Here is a 24,859-nt window from a genome sequence, read left to right as displayed (position 1 = left end):
TTCCATTTTGTTTATCCTATCATATCTGAGGAAGAGGCTGACTTGTAGGCTCGACCTTCTCCATGAAATAAAGCAAGCCTTTATGAATATTCAAACATCGAGTGTTTCAAAACTATTTTCCTCGAGTCTTGGTGTAACCTCTTAGATTATTAACAATCTGCATGATGAGAGTCACATTGTCCTTTTTTATTTTAGCAAAGGGTTAATTTGTTCTAATTCTGTTATGACTCCTGCTTTAAGGAAACCATCAGCATTTAAACAAAATTCCACTTAATGCAATTGTCAATCCCAGAGGACCATAGGCTGCTCTCCCCTATGAGAGCTGACTGATGGTGATTATAACCTAGGGGCCACCACACCTTGGGCGAGGGGCAAGGTTGAGAAGACGGGGCCTTCATGAGTAACCTCAGTCGGTACAGGAATTGAATCCACGCTGTTGGCATTGCTCTGTAACACAAACCAGCCGTCCAACCAACTCCTTTCTGTCTACTTCTCATCGTGTACTTATTATTGAACAAGCGAGCATAGCATCAGTGCATGGAGGACCAGGTCACATCACTGATGCCGAAGAATGTTCCATTTTGAGCAATGCAGTGGGTTTAACACGCCCTCCATTCTATTCTAAAATGCAAGTTTAAATCCAGCTACCAGAAATGGATAGTAAGCCACTTCGGCTGGATATAAGGGTCTAGTGCAAAATGTATTTGGTTGTCTTAATTGATTGGTGCAGCTGAGAACTGCCTGCAGCTGGCAACTACGATGAATTACGATTTTTCTTGGTTTGTGAGAATAGCTGGAAAATAACAGTTTTACTTTGCACCTGTACTTTGACCTGAAAACAGTGTATTTAATGTTGTCTGTCAATGTCAACAGTCCCTGGCACTGAGCTCTCTTTCTCTCTCTTCCTCTCTCCCTTCCACTCATTCTCTCTCTGCTTGGCAAATAATAAACTTCGAAGAGATCAAAGGAAAAATGTTAATGTATATACCTTCAAGATAAAATTTCCCAACACCCTGGCCTGGCTTGTGCTAGCACTCTTGCAGAGAGTGCAGTGTTTATTTCTGTTGTCTCTATTCCTTCATTAAATGTTTGTGATGTCACATGTAAATTGTTGGAAAAGAGAATTTTAAGTAACATTCTGTAATTGAGAAAATATGCTAAGATCATATGGTTTTCATTTTGGATAGGCGATGAGAGTGGTATAATGCACAGTGCTTGCACTTTTGTGTAAAAAAAAAAAAAGAGGTTTTAAGTGAGACGGATAACATTGAGACGGACAACCATAATGTGTATCAAGTGACCTTTCATTCTTTTCCCCCTTTTTAGGCCGTATCTACAAATGCTTGTTTACTGGCTCTGTGAGCTCACTGTTGACACTGCCACTAGATATGTTATCCACGTAAGTTTATGTATCATGTTTATTTTTAAAGTAATTTGATCCAATGGGGTGGTTTTGAGCGTGTTTCTCAATATATTGCAGCATTGAATGTTACAGAATAAAAACAAAGTTCTGGAAAACTCGGGTCCGGCAGCATCTGTGAAGAGAGAAACAATTAATGTTTTGAATCTAATGTGAATCTCTGAAGAAGAGTCGTATTGGACTTCACATTAACTATGTTCCTCTATCCCACAGATGTTGCCAGACCTGTGTTTTTCCAGCACTCCGTTTTTATTTCGGGTTTCCAACATCTGTGGGATTTTGCTTTGGTTTCAAGGTTATTGGTCTCTATTCCGCAGAGACCGTTCCCTCCAAGATAATCTAGTCCACTCCTCCGCCATACCCAGTACCTCTCCCATCACCCATGGCATCTTCCCATGCAATCGCATAAGGTGTAACATCTGCCTCATTACCTCTTCCATGCTTAACATCCCAGGCCCAAAACATTCATTCCAGGTTAAGCAGCGTTTCACTTGCACCTCTTTCAATCTGGTCTATTTCTTTCGCTGCTCCCAATGTGGTCTCTATATCGGAGAGACCAAACACAGACTGGGTGATCGCTTTGCTGAGCACCTTCGGTCTGTGCGCATTCAGGACCCTGAAATTCCTGTTGCTTGCCATTTTAACAAAAGACCCTGCTCCCATGCCCACATGTCTGTCCTTGGTCTGCTGCAATGTTCCAGTGAAGCTCAAACGCAAACTGGAGGAACAACATCTCATCTTCTGGTTAGGCACGCTACAGCCTTCCAATCTCAACATCAAATTCAACAACTTCAGATGATGAGCTCTACCTCACCTCGACCCATTTGTTTTCATCCCATTTCATTTTAACTGTCTTTTACTATTTCTTTCTTTCTTGTCTTTCTTTATATATATATATATATATATATATATATATATATATATTTAACCCCCCCATCTTATCCACCTTTCCGTTCCCCTTCTCCCCTTTGCTTCCCCCTTCCCCTCTCCCACATCTACATCTGTCGCAGTTTACCCTCTGATAGTTTCTCTGCTGTTTGGCCTCTCACACCTTTTGTTCTCTCTGGGGACTGCCATTAGCACTCTTTTCCTTTAGCTTCTGTGGCTATTAGCACCCCGTTTCCCTGGGTTTCTGTGGCTATAACCCCTCTCATTCTCACTCCACAGTATAAATATTTCCCACTTTCTCTGTCTGTTAGCTTTGACAAAGAGTCATTGGACTCGAAACGTTAGCTCTTTTCTCTCCCTACAGATGCTGCCAGACCTGCTGAGAATTTCCGGCATTTTCTCTTTCGTATTGGTCTCTATTCTTGAACCCATTGAATTTTGGAATATTCTTAAATCTATGGATCAGAAGTGGCACAATCTTATTTTTGTTCCATATTTATACACTTCCTGAATTGGAAAAAGCATTCTATACATTAAGGGCACACCGGACTTTTTTCTGTATACATATTGATTAACGTTTCAGTTAATAAACTTGCATTTATTTAGCATTTTTCATATCAGGATGTCCCAAAATGCTTCACAACCAATGATGTGCTTTTGATGTTTAGTCTCTTAAGGTATGGGGTAACACACCAACTGATTTGTAGACAGAAAGTTGCCACATGCAACGGAAAAATAATTAAGTGGGTAATCTCTTAGCGGTGCTGGTTGAGAGAGACAGGACATGATGAAGCATAAATTAATCCGCTACAGTAAAATAAATTCCTATAAACTTTATTCCTCCCCTCATTGGTCGTCTTTGTGGAAAATAAAAATTCATGGTATAGGGAGTAGCATATCAGCAAGGTTGCCTGGCTAACAGGAAGCAGAAAGTAGGCGAAGATGGGTCTTTTTCAGTTTGGCAAGATACAATGAGTGGTGCGCCACAGGGATCGGTGCTGGGGCCTCGACTGTTTACAGTTTCTATAAATAATTTGCCGATGACACAAAGATAACTAGGAAAGTAAGCTGTGAAGAAGACAAAAGGAGGCTGCAGAGGGTTATAGAAAGGCTAAGTGAATGGGCAAAGATCTGGCAAGTGGAGCATAATGTGGGAAATTGTCCATTTTGGGAGGAAGAATAAAAAAAGAAGCATATTATCTAAAACGTTAGAGATTTCAGAGCTCTGAGGTACAAAGGGATCTGGGTGTCCCAGTGCATGAATCACAATTCTAGTATGCAGGTACAACAAGTAATTGGGAAAGCTGTTTACTGCGAGGGGTATTGAATACAAAATTTGGGAGGTCATGTTTCAGTTGTACTGGGCACTAGTGAGACCATATTTGAAGTACTGTGTGCAGTATTGGTCACCCTGGTAAAGGAAGGATGTAAATCCATTGGAAGCAGTTCAGAAAAGGTTTACCAGAATAGTACCTGGAATGGGTGGCTTGGACAGACTAGACTTGTATCTGCTGGAGTTTAGAATAGTAAGAGGCAACTAGATTGAGACATTGGGGATCCTGAGGGGTGGTGACAGGGTGGATGTGGACCGGATACTATGAGGGTCTTTGGAACGCCTCTTGAAAAGATGATAGAATCAGTGTCTGAATATTTTTAAGACGGGTGGATAGATTCTTAGCAAGCAAGGGATAATAGGTTATAAGTGGTAGGTAGAATGCAGATTTGAGGTTATTATCAAATCAGACATGATCTTATTAAAAGGCAGAGCATGCTCGAAGGGCAGATTGGCCAACTCCTGTTCCTTGTTCATATGTTCAAATGTCTGTCTAAGATTGGGTTTATTAATTGTAAAAGAGAAGCATACCTGTGGAATGAAGGGGCAGTCAGAAAGGAACTATCTTGCCTCTCAGGAAATATTGCCGTCCTTTTCTGGCCAGGGGACTGATTAGTGTAGTGATTAGGCACAGCATTTTACAACTAGGTAAATCTGGACGTACATCACTGACAGGATTGTTAGTGTGGTGCAAATCTTTTGGAAGAAGTGTCTCGTGTGCTTCAACTGAAAGACCCCTCTGGTTTGGGTATCCACTGGCCAAACAGAGTGTGCATTGTTTCCATGTCCATTCTAAATGAATGTCTAATCCGCAACATAGTTGTGTACCTTTAGCGTAACAGTTTTTGCTTCAACCATCCCTGTACGTTTATGCCATGTTCACACTTTTGCCCATTGTGCTGGAAAGGGAATGAAAAATTCACCTACACTGCTGATTTGTTTAAAATGCTGCTGCAGTTATTCAGCGATTAGTATTCGGAAGCAATATTTGTTATTTTGAAACTGCACTAAATCTTATTCTGATACTTTTTATCACAATTCTGCATACCCCATTCAATTACCATAATACATCTTCTACAGGCATGGAAAGTTGGTCCTGTGAAATCCTGGTTTAGATTGTTTGTGGCTGAACCTTCGTAATTAGTATTGTTATATACAGCAGGCCTGATTGGTTTGTAACAGGTTCTAATGTGTCGCTTAAGTTAACAATAATATTTTTTCAGAGCTCCTGTAACAGACGGGATTTCTGGCCTCTGAAACTGGATTTTTCCAAAGTTACCCTCGTTAAATTAGCTGGTTTATGAGGGAGCATTGGTCTGGTCCCCAATCTGTAATAATCACCAGTTTGCCCCAGGAAGTATGGATGGGGGGTTTCGGATATGGCGAAGAGCAGGGATTGAGAGGATGGGGGATATGTTTATAGAGGGGAGCTTTCCGAGTATGAGGGCACTGGAGGAGAAGTTTGGGTTGGCGAGGGGAAACAAATTCAGGTATCTGCAGGTGCGGGACTTCCTACGTAAACAGGTGTCAACCTTCCCGCTCCTACCGCTAAGGGGGATTCAGGACAGGGTAGTTTCCAGAGGGTAGGTAGGAGAAAGGAGCGTCTCGGACATTTACAAGGAACTTATGGGATCAGAGGAGACGCAGATCGAGGAGCTGAAGCGCCAGTGTGAGGAGGAGCTGGGAGGAGATATATAGAGGATGGTCTATGGGCGGATGCGTTGAGTAGAGTCAACACGCCCACAACATGTGCCAGGCTCAGCCTGATACAAGTCAAGGTCGTTCACCGGGCTCACATGACAATGGCCCGGATGAGCAGATTCTTTGGGATGGAAGACCGGTGTGCAAAGTGTGCGGGAGGACCAGCGAACCATGTCCACATGTTCTGGGCATGTCCGAAGCTTAGGGGATTTTGGCAGGGGTTTGCAGATGTCATGTCCACGGTGTTAAAAACAAGGGTTTTTAAAAAGATTTAGAGTACCCAATTCATTTTTTCCAATTAAGGGGCAATTTAGCGTGGCCAATCCACCTACCCTGCACATCTTTGGGTTGTGGGGGCGAAACCCACGCGAACACGGGGAGAATGTGCAAACTCCACACGGACAGTGACCCAGAGCCGGGATCGAACCCGAGACCTCGGCGCCGTGAGACTGCAGTGCTACCACTGCGCCACCATGCTGCCCTGTTAAAAACAAGGGTGGCGCTGAGTCCAGAGGTGGCGATTTTCGGGGTGTCGGAAGACCCGGGAATCCAGGAGGAGAAAGAGGCAGACGTTCTGGCCTTTGCTTCCCTGGTAGCCCGGAGACGGATACTATTAGCTTGGAGGGACTCAAAGCCCCCGAAGACAGGGGGAGACCTGGCTATCGGACATGGCTAGCTTTCTCTGTTTGGAGAAAATCAAGTTCGCCTTGAGAGGGTCACTGTTGGGGTTCGCCCGGAGGTGGCAACCATTCGTTGACTTCTTCGCAGAAAATTAATCGTCAGCAGAAGTGGGGGGGGGGGTTAGTTTAGCCTAGAGTAGGGGGTTGATGGAGGTGGGACCTGTAAGGGAGGGAGACGGCATTTGCACTATGTTTATAGTTTCATGTACATTGTTTATTGTGTTATAATGCCAAGAAATACCTCAATAAAATGTTTATTTAAAAAAAAAAAAAATTAGCTGGTTTAAGCATTTTTATAAATTTACCAGTGAGTGGAAGACGCTTCAGTTCAGATGTGGAACTGCAGTTTTTGTGAATCATTAAATTTCACATCACTTGTGTGAGCCACATATTGTGCACACATGTACTCGTGTGCATCACACTTTAGAATTTCAAATCGCTTTAGCTGTAGACCTGATTGTGAATATTTAAATGTTCCTTCTATGTATATTTCCAGGGAGAATCTGCTGGCAGACTCTTTGCAAGGCTGTTTTGTGGTAACATGCACACTGTGTGCGTTCATTAGCCTCGTCTGGTTACGAGAACAGATCGTGCATGGTGGAGCTCCACAGTGGTTAGAACAAAATCAGGCCCAACCACCCAATGGAGTTGGACAACAGAATGAGGTGTGTACTATAGAAATAATAAGATGATTGACAATATGATTCAGTATTTAGATTAAATGTGTTTCCCCCTCCCCATAATATATTGCATTGTATGTTATTCTGTTAGCCATATTCTTTAGTTAAAAACATAAAGCTAATCTGTTTTTTGATTTATTTTATACCAATTAACTTGGATCGCCTTAATTTTATACACTTGTACTCCAGATAGTAACCCTCAAGTCCCAAGCGAACACTGGGCCAGACATCTAATATGGGCAAAAACTTGTATGCTACTTTGTGGCATAACTCATTATAATGCCAACTGGTAACATAGGACAGCAAATCTAGAAACATTGTTTGGTAAGCTTGCTATAATAGATGGTTTGGTTTAAAAAGGACAAATTGTAGACATAAATAGTCTGTTATGTAGCCACAGAAATTAGTCTGGCTGTGTTAAATAGGCAAGTTAATTTTTCTCAATATAACAGTAATGTCGCAGCAACAAAGTTGCGACAGTGAGTATAACAACTGACTTTGACTTGCGCTTTTGTCTGTACCTAAATTTAATCAGAGATGCAAGATTAAGGATTTCTGAATTCTGCAAGATTAAGAATTTCCCACTCCTGTCCAACCTTTGCACTAAAACTGTAACATTTATGGAAATATTTAATTTTTAAACTTGGTGTAATTAATCAGCATTTTTCATCCTGCAGCCTCCAGCTGTTCCGAATGCTGCAGCTGAGAATCCCCAAGTTGCTCAGCCAGCCAACCAAGCAGCCGAAAACCCAGCAGCAGCCGATGGGGGTGCCCCTGCAGAAGCTGAGAATGCCAACATTGGGGTAGATGAGGGAGAGAACGAGGATGATGAGAACGATGACGAAGATGATGCTGTGGTAGAAGATGGTGCTGATGCCAACAATGGCGCCCAAGGTATTATGGATAAATCAATGTTCTGAGTAGGGTTGCTGCTGGCTGAGAGTTTTAATTTTTTTATGAAGTTGGTACAGGGCTTTTCTGGCAGTGGTCCAAGAAGCATACTTCATTGCACCAGTAAAAGATAAGTCAAGAGCCAGCCATCTAAATCTGTTCATGTGATCAATGGCATTTTCAAAAGCCTGTGCCTGCTGCAAGTGTACTTTGGTGTGCCAAGTGCTCAATCCTGGATGTCATCTGCTGTATCTTACTGTCTGCCAGGATGGTCATACAATGCACCCAAACTGTACATTAGAATTGCAAATGGGGATGAACCTGTACTTTATGCAAGTTCACTGTCCTTCCTAGGATATTGCTCTGCCCCTTCTGCCTCTATATCCTAATATTTTGCTTTTATATCGACATTTTCATGTGACAAGCTGTCAACTAGTATCCGAGACCTATCTCTTGGATTATTGCTATTCATCTTGAAATTTTTACTACTTATTCCATTTACTCATGGAATGATATTCAGCCATTTTCCAGTGCCCCAATCTATTTGAATCTCTATAATTGGTTTACTTGTTCCTTGATATGTGCAACTCCATCAACACCCCATTTTGTAATCAAACTTCGACGGCTTTATTTCTATTCTTCCATAGAATGTTGGATTGGAAAGTATGATGTACTCCCGAAACACTGATATTCTTGATTTCACATGAGTCAACTTCTGTTCAGCTATGAACACAACTTCTGCCCCATCTCTTCCCAACACCCCTTCAATCACGTACTCCATTTAATTCAATTACGACAAATCTCTTGGCAAAACAGTTGGCTGGAGGCTTAAATACGGAGCAGTAAAATGCCGAAGGGGCTAATTGTACCAATGAACTACATTTGATATGTTGGCCTAGAGTTCAATTAAAGGATTAAAACTATTGTTCTCTTCAGATGACATGAACTGGAATGCGCTAGAATGGGACAGAGCTGCAGAAGAACTTACATGGGAGCGGGTATGTGATCAGAGTTTAACTTGAGTTTTTATTATTGAAAAGTTTTTTTTTTTTAAATAAAGCTGACTTTCAGTAGTGCTTTTTTAAATGAAAAACCTGGTGCAATAAAATTATCAGTAAACCATTGCCTTTAGCAGTAAGGGTGGGTGGCAAGAATATATTTCCCTTTAAAAATGCATCTTTCCCATGACCACACCACCGAATAAAGACAACCCAATTAGTTCTGAATCATGACTTGCATTGAAGCACCTGGGTTGTTTTTCAGGCCTGGGAAGGTTGCCAGTTCCTACTGATAGTGATGGGCATCTGAAGTTGGACCTGTAGTTTACATTTGCCAGAATAAAGTATGTTCACTCTTTATGAACAGTTGGAATTTCTCCTCCAAGATAGAAGAACTTTATTTGGAAAAACTAATGAGTACTGATTCAAACAGGCCTATTCTTATTAGCTCATCTATGTTTACATCCACATACACAGGATCATATTGGACTTTCAGTTCCATTCGAGGTGATTTAGCATCTGTCATTTTAAGAATGTTTTAGGTTGTCTGCATCCTCATATATGTGCCTTTTTTTGTATTTCGCCAAAGCTCATGCTGCTGTTTTCTATTTTTTCATTTGTTAATGAAATTTTGGGAATAAAATATGTTCAAGGCTTGAAGATAGTTCGTAGCTGGTGTCCAGGGTATGTGATTCAAGATTAATGGATAGATGCACTTGCCATTGGCTATCAGAGATCCGGTGTCGACAGTCATGATTGATCTCTACTCGAGTGCCCATTATGAGGCCCTGGGAAGGTGGGCAATGGGTGGAGTAGATTGCTTCTGAAGTATAATTGGTCTGGGCTTTGGTGTAACGGGAGATGAAGTAGAATTAACTTGGGTGCAGCATGAGCAACACGTGCAGCCATTGTATGTCCATGTGGGGCCATGTTAACGAAAGTGCAAGTGTATTGCTGTAAGGTGTGTAGTGTATTTATAGATATATAGGGAAGAAAATAGTAAGCATGGTGTCGTGCGAAGGAGTCAGGCAGAGTCCGAACTGTTCTGAAAAAATATAATTTCTCAAATCCTATTGCCATGTTATTTAGTAACTTGATGGCTGCTGGTGAAACATTGGGGGCTGAGAGTAGAGGTGATCAATAGTGGCATTTGATGAACAGCCTGTAAAGTCAGATAAACAAAACTGCTAGTTTATTAAAATAGCTGATGAAGTTGTTAACACTGAAGTTTATCATTGATAGCTGTGCCACCTAAAGCCATGACTAATAAATATCAACACCTTGAGTCATAACAGCGCAAAAGGATACCATTTGGCCCATCTAGTCCATGTTGTTTTGTAATACACATTTCCTTTGCGATGTTATAACATGGGACTTCTGAATGCATTTTAAAATGGAATATTGCAACCCACTCAGCAATTTGAGTAATTTTTATATTGTATACCATTCGCTGCTAATTTCAAATTGCTGGTATATTGTCCTGTTGTGTGTGTCACTTTAATGCAATTGTTTAATTTGAATTACTGAATAATTCAAAGAACAAATTAGGATGTGCATGGGAAAAACTTGTGCTGTTGAAACTAATTTCTTTTTTCATTTCATAGATGCTTGGATTGGATGGTTCACTTGTGTTCCTGGTAAGTTTTTAAAAGTCCAGCGTTTCTAATAAAATCATTATCTGTGCATGTCCCAAGAATGGAAAATAAGAATGAAATTGTAGTTGTTGTTGCTCCTGTCAACCCATTTACAGTTTAACAGAAATGCTGAAACTAATTTGCTTTTGTTAAGAATTCCACTGATGTTAAATGTGAGGGTATCCCAAAACCCCGAACACAGGTTCTTAATGATATATGTTTTCAATTTGTAATACTGAGAAAAATATGCGAACCAGGGAGCAATAGTCCAATCGTTGTGTGAACAATTAATAAAGAATATTTATTAACTCTTTTAAAGGGAAAAAAAGCACACGACAAGAAGGACTGTAATATACAGCTACACTGGCAATACGTACACTATTAAGTTACCCCTTTGTTCCCAACTGCCTACGTACCCTGAACTCTGAGACACCCCTATGTTCCCAAACAAAATCCAATATTCTAAAACTCTTATAGAAACTAGAATTTACGGTGCAGAAGAAGGCCATTTGGCCTATCGGGTCTGCACCGGCTCTTGGAAAGATCACCCTACTTAAGCCCACACCTCCATCCTATCCCCATAATCCAACCTAACCTTTTCAACACTAATGGGCAATTTAGCATGGTCAACTTGCACATCTTTGGACTGTGGGGGGAAACCGAAGTACCCTGAGGAAACCCACGCAGATATATCCAACTGATAGTTGCCACGCACAGGTTATTTTCTATGTTTGGGGAAACCATCTTTAGTTTCAGTGAAGGCAGAATCTTCTCAGTTCGAGTTTTGGATTGGCTGCCCGTTTAGCAGTAAATTCTGTTTCCGCAGCTGGATGTGGCGACGAAGTTAGCCATTGCTGTGTCCCCTTTCTCCAGTTATTGTGCAATGGATGTATCATTCTTTCCCTTTGATGTCATTCATCCTCTAAATCAGTCTTTTAGTATATTTGTGTCAATTTCCTTATCTCTACTTTCAAGTTACCTCTTCTATACCCCATTGTTTTCCTCTAGTCACAGAGGTAAACACTTGCTTTTCTCACAGATACGCTAATTCTCATCTCAAAATCTCTTCAAACTGCTGCCCTTTTAAAACATTTTTAAATCACAATTTCATTTCATTCATCTTAATTTTCCCCAATACTTAATCCTTTCATTCTGTGATTTGTTGCCTCAAGGTTAAAAATGTACAATTCTTCCACTAATAGCACAGTTAGCTAACATAAAACTTGGATATTTTCATACTTCTATATAATTAAGTTTATGTGAAGCTAGCCTGGTCAGGAGAAGAAAGTCAAAGAATAACATGGCTCTCTTTGCCAAAATAAGAACAAACATATATGCTTTAGGCCTGTAAGTAGTAAGTCATTACTGTTTAAATGTGATAGTTAAAAAGTAGAGCTGGTGTTAAAAAAAGTACTTTAAAGGTTTTTTTAGGAGTAAAGCTATGACTAATTTAATACTGACTGATGACTTTGCATTTTTCTGGCAGGAGCATGTCTTCTGGGTGGTTTCATTAAACACACTGTTTATTCTTGTGTTTGGTGAGTACCTCTTGATCTAGAGTTCTTGTATGTAATTATGAAGTCTTGGAACTAGGATTGAGTATAGTGTGTTTTTTCATGCACATATCCGTCCACTGTATTTGAATGCTGGTGTTGGTAACATCCCAGAGCATAACCCCAACCAATAATGGAGGCAGAAAGTATTGATACGTTTAAGAAATGTATGTACTTCTGTCACCATTTCAGAAACTGGATCATTGGTTCAAAGTATAGATGTGCAATTCTGGGAGGGATGTTGTCAGGTTTCCTATATACATTACAAAGCATCTCTGCTCTACAAGAGTTTACCAATGCCCGAGCTGTGTTTTACGCTGAAGCCATTCTTGAGACGTGTAACCATAATCCTCGACTTGGGGTACTGAGTACATTCATGGGTACTATTACACTGGTGATGTTGACCAAATTCTTTTATTAGATGTTTGTAAGATGAGCATTAACACTGAACTGACATCACACCGCAGATGTTGAAAAACCATTTTAATAGTCATCTTGTTTACTAAACTCAAGAAGACCACGTTGCAATGAATAACGGTATAGCAAAAATATGTCTGCTCTTGTGTACTTCTGTGGAGGCTGAGAAGACAGTTGTAAAAAGTGAACAGGCTGTTTGACAAACTTGCCAAAGTATTTCAAAAGGCTGTTTACAGTTCTAACTTTAACCTAACTTCCTATCCTCAGGCTGGATTGCTGTCAAACTATGTTCTGAATATGTATCTTTGAAGATGAAGTGCAGTTGTTACGTTAGTTATCATGAGCACATATATTAGGGATTTTTTGGTTTGAAGCCCATCAAAAGTCTTCAAATTGATATCTTATAACTTGGAAACACTAAAGTAACTTATCTTTTTTTTCTTGGCCAATTTTTATTCCTTATTGCCTGGCCAGAGGGAATTCACTCTTTGCTGGAGTGCAATTGCACAGGCATCAAACACTCTTTTATGTACTTCATCTGGTTATTTATGTGTAAGTCTTTTGGATGATTTAACTGCGGGGCGATCACAGCAAGTCTGACTCTATCCTCTCAAATTAATTTCCAGTGGGGATCGCTTCATGGCAGTTAGGAGTAAGAATTCAAGCGAATGTTTTCCACTCCTATTTAGAGAAGTTGTGGAGCTCAAATATCCCACTACCTGTTCTTTGATTGAAATCAGCTAACTTGACACAGGTTGAGAATAGAGCACTAAACCTTCTCTGATCTGTATGACCCAGCTAAATGCTGGATAAACATGCTTCATTGGAGGAGGCTATTTTTTCAGAATGTTTTAAATGCTCAAGTTTTAAAGTTTTTTTTAAAATATAGACTATCCAATTCATTTTTTCAAATTAAGGGGAAATTTAGCGTGGCCAATCCACCCACCCTGCACATCTTTTTTGGTTATGGGGGCGAAACCCCCGCAAGCACGGGGAGAATGTGCAAACTCCACACGGACAGTGACCCAGAACCGGGATCGAACCTGGCCTCGGTGCCGTGAGGCAACCATGCTAACCACTTGCGCCACCGTGCTGCCCGTCTAAGTTTTTAAGTTGAGCACTTTTGGATGATAGCCAAAGGTTTTAAGGGATGCTATGTTTTGAATGTTGCTCATGTTTGTTGTTTGCTGTCTACCGTTCTTGTTATGGCCCTAATTGCAGCTGTTTTTAATTAAACTGAGCACAGCTGAAACACGGAAACCAGAGGGGAAAATCAATTTGCTTAGAGTTTCCAATTTGCTTGGCGTTTCCAATTAATGCTTAATTTTAAAGGGTGCATCAACCCAATATATTTTTTAATGTGCAGTTTTAATAGCCCTGACACTAATAGAGGAGTTTCATAAATATTCTGAACTACTGGATGCTTGATTAGGAAGAAAGTCAACTTTTAAAGTTGAAGTCTTTTTTAAAATAAGTTGTTTTACCCTTATTAATTTTACCTGCTCAAGATAAGAGAGCTTGTAAGACGGATTTTGCCACTTGGGGCCCTTATCCAAATCTCTCGGGTCACGCCTGACATTGTTTAGTACACAGTAAAGTGCCCCTTGTTTGTGCCCATCCTGCTGTATCTGTATAGGTTTTCAATTTACCACACTAACTATCTTTGCTGTGTAAGGTTGCCAAATTAAGTGGAATCATGGCCACTGTGCTATAGGCCTACACTCACTGAAAACTGGCCAACCACATTTCACCAAACCAAAGAAGAGGAATATTTTAATCCTTTCAATCTGAGTTGGATCTGTATTTGTTCCACTTAGTAACAGTCTGCTAACCCACTGTGTTAATCCTTTTTTCTGTAGATTTTTAGAGTAGCTTATGACAAATTGAATTTCTGAAATTATACTGTGGTTTAAAGTTATGACTTGGAATTATTAAAATATGGGAGTACCAGTACATTATTCTGTAACATTGCTGTTGTATGTTTCAGCATTCTGTCCATACCATATTGGACACTTCTCCGTTGTTGGTTTGGGTTTTGAGGAGTATGTAAGTACCAATGATACGGTGCGTGCCCTTTGAGAAGACTTTATATGAAATTAGTCTGACTAACATGTATCAATGTTTCAGTATTGCATGACGTTATAGTTTTAATACGTAAACCTGTTCGTATGCTTGTTATGTTGTATGTAGTGATCTAGAACTGCACTGTGAATGTCCGTTCCAATTTTTAAAAATATGTTGTGGATTTATGGGAGTTTTCTTCACCAAGAAGCCAAAGTACTTTGTGGAGTTTGGTACCACTTGAGAGTACAGTGATGTATTTTCCATATAGCACTTTCTATCTTGTGTAACTTAAAAAAAAAATATTAATAGGCAATTTGGTGTGGCCAATCCACCTACCCTGCACACCTTTGGGTTCTGGGAGTGAGACCCACGCAGATACTGGGAGAATGTGCAAACTCCACATGGACAGTGACCCGGGGCTGGGATTGAACCGGGTCCTCGGCGCTGTGAGGCAGCAGTGCTAACCACTGCGCCACCTTGCCACCCCCTATCTTGTGCATTTAATTAAGAAGTAAAAAGCATCTGAAAGAAATATGTTTAGTTTTCTCTTCGATTTTGCCCTTTATGACCTTGCCCAAGTTCCTATTTTTCATGAATTTGGACTGTGGCTTTCAGGCATCAAGCTATTATAAGTAATGCTGACTTAACATATCAGCTAGCTGGAGTAATGGTTAGCAATCAGAGAGTACCACCTTACTTATACCCACTCCTTCCCATTTGCCCTCCTAGCTATGATACCGTTTGTACCTGCTGCTACCTCAGTTAAAATCAGCTGCCAGAGCACAAGCCAAGGATTAAGCTTGGATTTCCTTCCGCGCTATAATTCAGTGCCTTTTGCTGTCATAAGCCATCATATAATTATGTACCTCGGTTTCTGGTGCTATTTAAGACAATCACAAAGAAGTGAAAAGAGGCTAACCTTGTATAAAAATCTGCTTTATAACTGGCTGTATTTAGCCCATTCTAATGTCTCTTGGATTTCTACATTTTTGGATGTTTAGTTGCTTGCTAGCACAGTACCTGAGTATTGCTGAATGAAGAGCCAAGCCAGCAAAGCTTTTTGATTTGCACTCAACAGGATATATGTAAGAATGCCAAATTTCGGAGAGTGCAACAGTTTATATTGCATGAGAAAAGGATGACGCACCCTTTTGCCACATAGTATTAATTGTTGCTTCTTTTGATTTTTGTGACTACCCTGATGAAGCATCAATGTGTCACTTTATTCAGCAATGCGCAGAGTTCATATTTGTAATCTGTCACTATATTTATACAAGTATTTTCAGTGTAATTTGACTATTTTGAATATGAATATTGTAAATGTGATAATACAGTAAGTTTTTAAAAATTAAAGCAAGTTGTTACTTAACTGCTCTGAAGTAATATCAGCATTACAGAACGAGACCAGCAACAATCTTAAAATCTCTTGTCTTCCAAACACTTGGAATGAAAAAAATGTCTGTAAACAAAGATGATTGTAAATTTATTGAGCACTGTACCAATTGGTATTGTTTTTCAGGTTCAAGCCTCACACTTTGAAGGCCTGATAACAACGATAGTGGGCTATGTTCTGTTGGCTATGACTCTAATAATCTGTCATGTATCCTTTTTATCTAGTGTTTGAGCGAGTTTGTTTTCAGAGCTTCAAGTATAATGCAGTCTTCATAACCGGATGGTAAAAATTCAGAAGATACCGAATGTCATTTACCAGCCAATGCTGTAGTAAATTGTGCCAACTGTAAAGCGCTAACATACTAAGTTTATAAAAGCATTTTTGGACTGATGGTTGGGGTCTTTCAGGATTTACAAATGCAGTAGAATTATTGGAGTAGCCCACTCCTCATTTACATGCTTTCAGAAATTAAAACAAAGTTATATAAAAGACCAATTTCAGGGTACAATATGCTCTTCCCTAATTACACGTCATTAAAGGCAGCACCATCATCAGTAAAGAGGGCTTTGCAGGCATTCTAAATGGATGACTAAAATGGGAGATAGTTCCCTCATTTTCATGTGTCGAGGCATCATGTAGGGTCCCTTTGTGAAGTTGGTTGGTTGCTAGCAGAGCAGGTGCCTGCCCCGTGGAATTCTTTAGTGGGCCCCGGAGCCACCTATGAATGCAAAATACTTTTAAACAAAAATGTAATCAATAATTTTTGCTGTATTACCAGGAGGTATTAGCTCACCCTCAACTACACAACATTCAGGATTGCCACTCAAAAACAAATTATAATAATTGTGCTATTCACATAATAGCTGTTTTTCGTTGCTTTTGTTTAACTTAACTTTGCACAGGGCTTGGCTGCACTGGTGAAGTTCCAACGATCTCGACGTTTATTGGGCGTCTGTTATATTGTTGTTAAGGTACTGTTGCATTGCCCCAAAGGTTATGACTGTCATTGTGTTTTGTATTTGATTTATTTATGTGTGCTGAAAACAGTTCATAGTCATAGTTTTTACCTTAAAACTGCTGGATCAATCTTCTAATTATGTTCCATTTGTAATTTTTGAAAACTTCAAAAAATCTCTACTTTTTATTTGAAAGTACACGAAATATAAAAACAACAGATGCTGGAAATGCTCAACGGTTCTGGTAGCACCTGTGGAGAGGGAAAGAGTGAATATTTTAGATTGATACGTGTTGCCAGTTCTTGACAAAAGGTTATGTTTTCGCTTTTAAGCAAAGGGAGAGGGTGGAGAAAAAGAACAAATGGGAAGGTCCTTGCTGGATTGGAAGGCAGGAGAGATTGGATGACAAACCTTGATGGTGCAAGGCTAAAGGGCTGCAAACTAGAGACTATAAAGAAAAAGGGCCTGAGACTAGTAAAGAAATAAAAGGTGTGTCTGCGGGAGTGGGTGTGAATGGCAGATTGATGAAAGTTGCTGAAAAAATGAGTGAAAACCAAAATTAGCAAAGAGAAAGGAAACTATGGTGGGGCAGGGGGTTACATGCTGAAATTGTTGAAATCCTGTCGAGTCCAGAAGGCTGCACGGTGCCTGAACAAAAGCTGAATGCTGTTCCGTAGTGTAGTGTTGAGCTTCATTGGAACACTTGAAGACAGGATGCTCAGAGAGAGCAATCTTTCCTGCCGCCCATCCATTGGCAGGTGTTTTGTTCATTTTCACCCCTCCTCCCCTCCTTTTGGTTGTTTTAAAACGAAATACATCTCTAATTTTTCCCAGTCTGTTCTGAAATACTCCTTCACAGATGTGACCTGACCTTCCTTCATTGCTTCCATTCATAGCAAAGCTGAGTTTGAGAACTCAACTGATTTCTCGTTCCAAATTTAGATTTTTTTCATTCCGTGGCACCTCATTTAGATGCTCCAATGCCACTCAGTTACACCAAAATAATTCTCATAATTCGTGAGAAGAATTGATCAAATGTGCACTTTAGAGTTGTCTAATGGAATTCCTTGTTGGAGATTGTGTATAACCAATAATCTGTATATTCTTATGTATATCATACTGAATTTAATTGTTTTTTTATTTAGGTGTCCTTACTGGTAGTTGTGGAAATTGGTGTATTCCCTCTCATATGCGGCTGGTGGCTTGACATTTGTTCACTGGTAAGTTATTTGGATTGGATTTGGATTTGTTTATTGTCACATGTACCATGGTACAGTGAAAAGTATTTTTCTGTGGCAGCTCAAACAGATCATTTAGTACGTGAAAATAAAATAAAATAGATAATAGGGCAACACAAGGTGCACAATGTAAATACCTAGACACCGGCATCGAGTGAAGCATACAGGAGTAGTATTAATCAGGCCAGTCTATAAGAGGGTCGTTTAGGAGTCTGGAAACAGCAGGGAAGAAGCTGTTTTTGAATCTGTTCATGTGTGTTCTTAGATTGTCCGATGGAAGACGTTGGAAGAGTGAGTAAGCCAGGTGGGAGGGGGTCTTTGATTATACTGCCCATTTTCCCAAGGCAGCAGAAGTTGTAAATAGTCAATGGATGGGAAGTGGGTTCGTGTGATGGTCTGGGCGGTGTTCATGACTCTCTGACGTTTCTTGCAGTCTTTGGCCAAGCAGTTGCCATACCAGGCTGTGATGCAGCCAGATTGGATGCTTTCTATGGTGCACCTGTAAAAGTTGGTAAGAGTCAGTGTGGACACACCGAATTTCCTTAGTATCCTGAGGAAGTATAGGCGCTGTTGTGCTTTCTTGGTGGTAGCGTCAACGTGGGTGGACCAGGACAGATTTTTGGTGATGTGCGCACCTAGGGAGTTGAAGCTGTTAACCATCTCCACCTCGGTGCTGTTGATGCAGACAGTGGTGTGTACAGTACTTTGCTTCCTGAAGTCAATGACCAGCTCTTTGGTTTTGCTGGCATTGAGGGAGAGATTGTTACACCACTCCACTAGGTTCTCTATCTCCCTCCTGTATTCTGACTCGTCGTTGTTCGGATTCTGACCCACTATGGTCGTGTCATCAGCAAACCTGTAGATGGAGGTAGACCAAATTTTGCCACGCAGTCGTGTGTATAGGGAGTATAGTAGGGGGCTAAGTACGCAGCCTTTCAGGACCCCGGTGTTGAGGACTAGCGTGGAGGAGATTTTGTTGCTTACTCTTACTGATTGTGGTCTATGGGTCAGAAAGTCGAGGATCTAGTTGCAGAGTGAGGAGCCAAGTCCTAGGTTTTGGAGCTTTGATATGAGCTCAGCTGGGATTATGGTGTCTCTCGGTCTCTCGTAAGGAGCTGATCAGTGGTTCTCGATCGCTTTTGTTTCTGAAGCCCCCTTTATTGGTCTAGGAATTCTCTATAACGCAACAAGGTAATTTTCCTGTATCAAAATCAGTTATCCAATTAAGCATCTCATTGTTTTCATTTTATTTGCGTGGCGTGAAACCTGTTACACGTGTATATTTTCAAGTCCCTTGGTGGTCTCACCTCTTCCTCTGCTTCAACTCTACAACTCCAAGATCTCTGGCAATCTGGCCTCTTGAACGTTCCCGATTTTAATTGTTGCGTCATTGGAGGTTGGACATTCAGCTTCTAAGGACCTAAGCACGAGAATTACCTGCCTCAACCTCTCCACCTCACTCTTTTTCCTTCTTTAAAATGCTCCTTAAAATCAACCTCTTTGACCAAGCTTTTGGTTATCTGGCATAATATATTATTTGGCTTAGTGATAGATTGTTTTACAATGCTGCTGTAAAGCACCGTATGACTTTTTCATGTTGAGGTTGCTATAGAAATGCACGTTGTTGTTGAAACCTTCCTTTTCAGTTAACCTTTTGATTACTTTTGCGAACATCTTAAGTAACTTGGTGTCACAGTTTGCTTTCTTTTGCTCATGTGATGTACCTTGGGATATTTTGCTGTATTAGTGGCACGATAATAAAAATATACAAGTTATTCTTGAGGCTGCAGGCATTCCAGAAGTGAGCAGACCATGTTGGCGACAGTGATGATCGCAGAATCACTCCAGAATTGAAACTATCTAAAATAAAAAATCTGTTTAAATCAATTGAGTTCTTCAGTAATTGCTATATTCATGTCAAAAGTATCATTTATTTTGAGACTCTGTGAAGTTTGTTAACTGGCACACAATATAACCACTCCGCTTCAGAAATGTCCATTACTTTTTGCCCCCATCTCTTTTCTGCAACTTCTGAGATCTTTTCCCCAGCCGAGTTTAAATTCTCTTGAATTCTTGGAAGATTTTCCTCAACTATTTCAACATGCTTTCCCTGTTCTCTGCAATTTCTAATTAAATGCTGCTCTTATTGAGAAACTGGTGACTGCGTGACAGGTGATCCCAACCATCTGATTACCCAGGAACACCTTAAAGGAAACTCCCCTCCACCATTCTTGAGGAGCAGGCATTCTGGCTGACCCACTTGCCGATGTGCCCTTCTTAGTTGACAGGAACTTCAGCCAGTCTTCCTACCTAGCAGCTCTTTAATGAAGCCCACCCCTTTCAATCTGATTGACAGGCATTTTGGCCAATGTTTTTTTAAAATAATCTTTCTTGTCACAAGTAGGCTTACATTAACACTTCAATGAAGTGACTGTGAGAATCACCTAGTCACCACATTCCGGCGCCTGTTCAGGTACACAGAGGGAGAATTCAGAATGTCCAAATTACCTAATAGCATGTCATTCGGGATTTGTGGGAGGAAACCGGAGCACCCGGAGGAAACGCACACAGACACGGGGAGAACGTGCAGACTCCGCACAGACAGTGACACAAGCCGGGAATCGAACCTGGGACCTTGGCGCTGTGAAGTAACAGTGCTAACCACTATGCTACCGTGCTGCCCATTTTCCGAGCTATCCGAGAAGCCTCTCAACATTCTCAACTAGCCAATCAACATGGCCAGGAGGCGAGATTTACAGAGATTATTTCAATTGAAAGAGACTGTTCAGAATTTGTTTGTTTTAATTTTCTAATATTAGACGTAATCTTTTTCCTTCTGACAATGTGACCTGTTTTGGCAGGTCCATCGAAACTTCCTTGTGGATCCCTGGTGATTTGAGCTGGCTGACAGGCCGACTTGAGAGCCAGTAAAAGCTTTTTAGGCCAGTGCCCAATTCTTTTTTTCCAATTAAGGGGCAATTTAGCGTGGCCAATACATTAACCCTGCGCATCTTTGGGTTGTGGGGGGGGTGAGACCCATGCAGACATGGGGGAGATTGTGCAAAAGCCGCATGGAGAATTACCAGTGGCCAGGATCGAACCCAGGTCCTCGGTCCCGTGATGCAGCAGTGCTAACCACTGTGCCATCGTGCTGCCCTCTATATTGTTCAAAACTTCACACAAGTGTTTTTAGGTGATAATTAATGTTTGACATACCATAATTAGTTTGGATGCCGCTTGTTATTTTGTTTGGGGGTGGGGGGGAGAGAGTATTTTTTACAGGACACTTCCCCCCCATGCCAGTTTGAATCTTTTTCTCTTGGTACGTGCTCATATAGCAATCCTGTTTAAGAAATGTGCAGGTGTAAGAAACCGCTTTATTTTGCTTGGCTTCTGATATGTAATGGGATTCTACTGTCTCACTTGTAATTGTATTCCACGGTATATTTTTTTGAGAGCCTAGTACGAATGCACAAATGTATAATTTAATCTGAATCTACTATACTTGCATGAAACATATTTTGCTAATCTAGGGGTAAATTGCCCATCCAGCAAAAATGTAGGTCTTTATAGACAACAAAATAAAAATAAGGGCGGGATTCTCCGAGCCTCCGCTCCAAAATCGATATTGGCAAGGGGGCGGAGAATGGGCGGTGACGCCGAAATCTGGCACGACGCCGCTCCCACGATTCTACGGTCCCCGAAGGACACCTGGCCGAGATCCCGATGGCGTGGTTCTAACCACGTTTTGCCTGTCGGGAGCTGCGGACTCACCGGGGGGGCCTCACAGAAGGCCAGGCAAGCGATCGGGTGGCACCGATCCACGGGTGGGCGCAATCTCGGGGGACCTACATTCCTGGTGCTGCCCCGTGGGCTGAGTCCGCCATGTCGCACGGGGTGGCCACCGCCGTGCGCATGCGCGAACTCCCAACCGGATGTGCAGGGCCCCGTATTCGCAGCCAGAGATGCGAGCCCCCTGCAAATTAGAGAATCACTCTGGACTTTCCGAAAGTCCAGAGTGAAACGCCCGTGTTTTGGCGCTGGCATGGGGACATAGCCCCATTATTGGAGAATCCTGCCCAAGGTTTCATCTTTGCTTCTCAGATTTGCTCATTGAATAGAACTAACAGCTGTAAGTGGAGAGAGGGAGCACAGAAATGTAGTGGGGCTTGCTTGATTCTATAATTTTTTTTCTAAAAAATGAAATCTAGGATTCTATTTGTATCTTTTTTTAAAAATGCTTTTGATTAGGAAGATGGATATTGGCCCTGAGTCATTTTTGCTTGGATTAATAAATGTATTTTAAAAAATACAATGTGACAGTATTGAAATACCGATTAATTGCACTGATGGATATGACATTACACTGGTTCTAATCTGGTTTAGGAAATGTTTGATGCTACGTTGAAAGACCGAGAACTAAGTTTCCAGTCTGCACCTGGAACCACAATGTTCCTACACTGGCTGGTGGGGATGGTCTATGTGTTCTACTTCGCATCTTTCATTCTTCTACTCCGAGAGGTGAGTTGATCTAAATTCACCTGTTTGTGGATTTAAACATTTGAAATTTCTGAAAGCAAGATACTGTTAGCACCCCCCTCACCCATTTAGGAGAAGATTGAAATGTACTGGCAACACATCAGTTCTCTGATGATGGCCAAACTCTCAATCCATCTCGTATCTCTTTCATTTTCTGAAATGTCTTGTATCTTGGTTTACTGTGTCACCCTTGTACCAGTTGAACACAGCTGGATTCTGCAACTCCTATGTGATCTCGCCCAAATTATATTGTGCAAGGCTTTGTTTTTTAGTTATGTACTGTTTATATCAATGGCTGTGCTCCAACATTTTTCTTGCCTTTGTGATGATTCCACGACCATGCACGTGAGAATTTTAGTGCTAGGTAACAATAATATACTAATCTCTTTCCTGATTTATCTGTTCAACTCGAGGTTCCCAAGTACCGTGGGGAGGGTTTGAACTAATTTGGCCACGCTGGTGGGCACCAGGATGCAAAATTACAAAGTAGAAACAAGATTGGGGGGGGAAAGAATTGGGAGAGACAGCTTGCAGTAGTGTAAAAAAATAGTCTAGTCTTTAGACGATGAGAATACAAGATAGTCTTGGATAATTTTTCAGTACATGTGTGTAAATGCACAAAATCATGGTAAATTAGATTGCTGAGCTGCTTGCAGAAATAGCCAACTGGGAATAGGAATATAATGGGATAACTCAGACCTGGCTCCAAAAAGGACAGGGCTGGATACTTAACATCCCTGAATACAAGATGGTCAGGAAAGATATGGCAGGAAAGAAAGGGGAGGGTAAGGTGGCAATATTGATTAAAGGGAATGTAGCAGTGTGAGAAAAATGGGATGTCCTGGAGTGATTAAGTAAAGAATCTCTTTGGTTAAAGTTAATACACAATAGAGGTGCCATTACACTATCCTGTATGTTCTGTAGGCTACCAGTTAGTTGGATGAATGCAGAGGAATCCATCTACAGGGAAATTATACAGAGCTGCAAACTAGAATAGTGATAATGGGGACATTTCAATTGTCCTAATATAGACTGGGGTAATAGTGTAAAGGAGAGAAGCGGGGAAGAATGTATGTTGTGTTCAGGAGAACCTTTTTTGATCAGTACATTTTATAGGGCCTCATTCCTTCCCAGTGAGGAAGGGGGCATTGCTGGACCTGGTCTTGAGCAATGTAGTGGGTCAAGTGGATCAAGTATCAGTGGGACATTTTGGGAACTGCGATCGTATCATAAGTTTGGCCATGCAAAAATGGCAAGGAGCAATCTAGAGTAAAAAGAGGTCTGAGAACAGGTCTGGGTAAATTGGAATCCAAGATTGGTGAACAAAAATTTAACTGAGCAATGAAAAGAGGTGATGGTTCAGGTACAACATAGATTTATTGCATAGGAGGGAAAGGTAGGGCAACCAGAACCAGAGCTTTCTGGATGATAGAGATGGAGAAAGCTGGATAAGGGAGGGATGTGTATAACACATGTCTGGTTGATAACACCAGAGAGAGTCAGGTTGAATATTGAGAATTCAGGAACAAAAACAGAATGCTGGACAATCACAGCAGGTCTGATAGCATCTCTGGAGAGACGACGGAGCTAACGTTTCGGGTCTGGATGGCTCTTTGTCAAAGCTAGATTCGAAACGTTCACTCCGTTCTCCGACCACAGCTGCTGTCAGACATGCTGAGACTGTCCAGCATTTTCTATTTTTGGTTCAAATTCCAGCATCCACGTTAATGTGCTTTTATCATAGCGAATTCAGGATCTGTCTGTCATAATATATACCAGTATATCATGGTGCAGACACACACTGATGAACACACAGTAGGACTAATTAACACACACAACACAGCAGCCAATCACCAGTTAGAGCACACGCACTATAAAGACAGGGGGACCAGAGTTCCCGCTCATTCGAGTTGCAGCTAGCTAGGAGGACAGAGCTCACAGCCTGCAACGCAGACATTCACCATGTGCTGAGTGCATCGACTGGTTAGGACAAGGCAAAGGTCTTTAGTTAAAGCTAGTATCGTATTAACCCACAGTCAGAGTGTGTTAAACAGTTAATGATTCAATAAAATAGTGTTGCACTATTTCAAGTGTTGGTGACCTGTATGTGTTCCACGGATCCAGAACACCCAACACATCACTGCCTAGTTTGCAAAATTCTGTTGCATGCTTCCAGCACCTGCACTCAACCTCATCAAAATGGTATCTAGTGCAGCCCATACTGGAATGGTTCCAGAGATGAGGGACTTCAGTTACTTTGATAGATTAGAGAAGCTTGGGTTGTTCTCCTTGCAGCAGAGAAAGCAGAGTGGAGATTTGGTTGAGGCGTTCAAAATCATGAGAGGTTTGGACACAGTAGATAGAGAGAAACTGCCCCGTGGGTGAAGGCATTACTTCCAGACGACACTGATTTAAGGTGATTGGTAAAACAACCAAAGAAGATGTGAGGGAAAAGTATTTTGAATAACAGGTAG

General features: G+C 41.1%; 1 protein-coding gene across 1 annotated transcript in view; it reads left to right on the top strand.

Moving 5' to 3' along the window:
- The window catches only part of LOC140425477 (E3 ubiquitin-protein ligase MARCHF6-like), a 120,173-nt gene that overhangs the window by 71,358 nt on the left and 23,956 nt on the right, over positions 1–24,859 (top strand). Inside the window, exons 5-15 of the mRNA XM_072509791.1 lie at positions 1,327–1,399; positions 6,519–6,687; positions 7,380–7,596; positions 8,530–8,591; positions 10,196–10,228; positions 11,712–11,763; positions 14,183–14,259; positions 15,779–15,859; positions 16,555–16,623; positions 17,754–17,828; positions 22,233–22,367. Of these exons, the coding sequence (XP_072365892.1) occupies positions 1,327–1,399; positions 6,519–6,687; positions 7,380–7,596; positions 8,530–8,591; positions 10,196–10,228; positions 11,712–11,763; positions 14,183–14,259; positions 15,779–15,859; positions 16,555–16,623; positions 17,754–17,828; positions 22,233–22,367 (1,043 nt within the window). The remainder of the gene's footprint in view (positions 1–1,326; positions 1,400–6,518; positions 6,688–7,379; positions 7,597–8,529; positions 8,592–10,195; positions 10,229–11,711; positions 11,764–14,182; positions 14,260–15,778; positions 15,860–16,554; positions 16,624–17,753; positions 17,829–22,232; positions 22,368–24,859) is intronic.

This window comes from Scyliorhinus torazame, chromosome 6 (genome assembly GCF_047496885.1).
Source record: "Scyliorhinus torazame isolate Kashiwa2021f chromosome 6, sScyTor2.1, whole genome shotgun sequence".
NCBI lineage: Eukaryota > Metazoa > Chordata > Chondrichthyes > Carcharhiniformes > Scyliorhinidae > Scyliorhinus > Scyliorhinus torazame.
The sequence above is the reverse complement of the archived record's forward strand: the minus strand, read 5'-3'. Positions and strand labels throughout refer to the sequence as shown.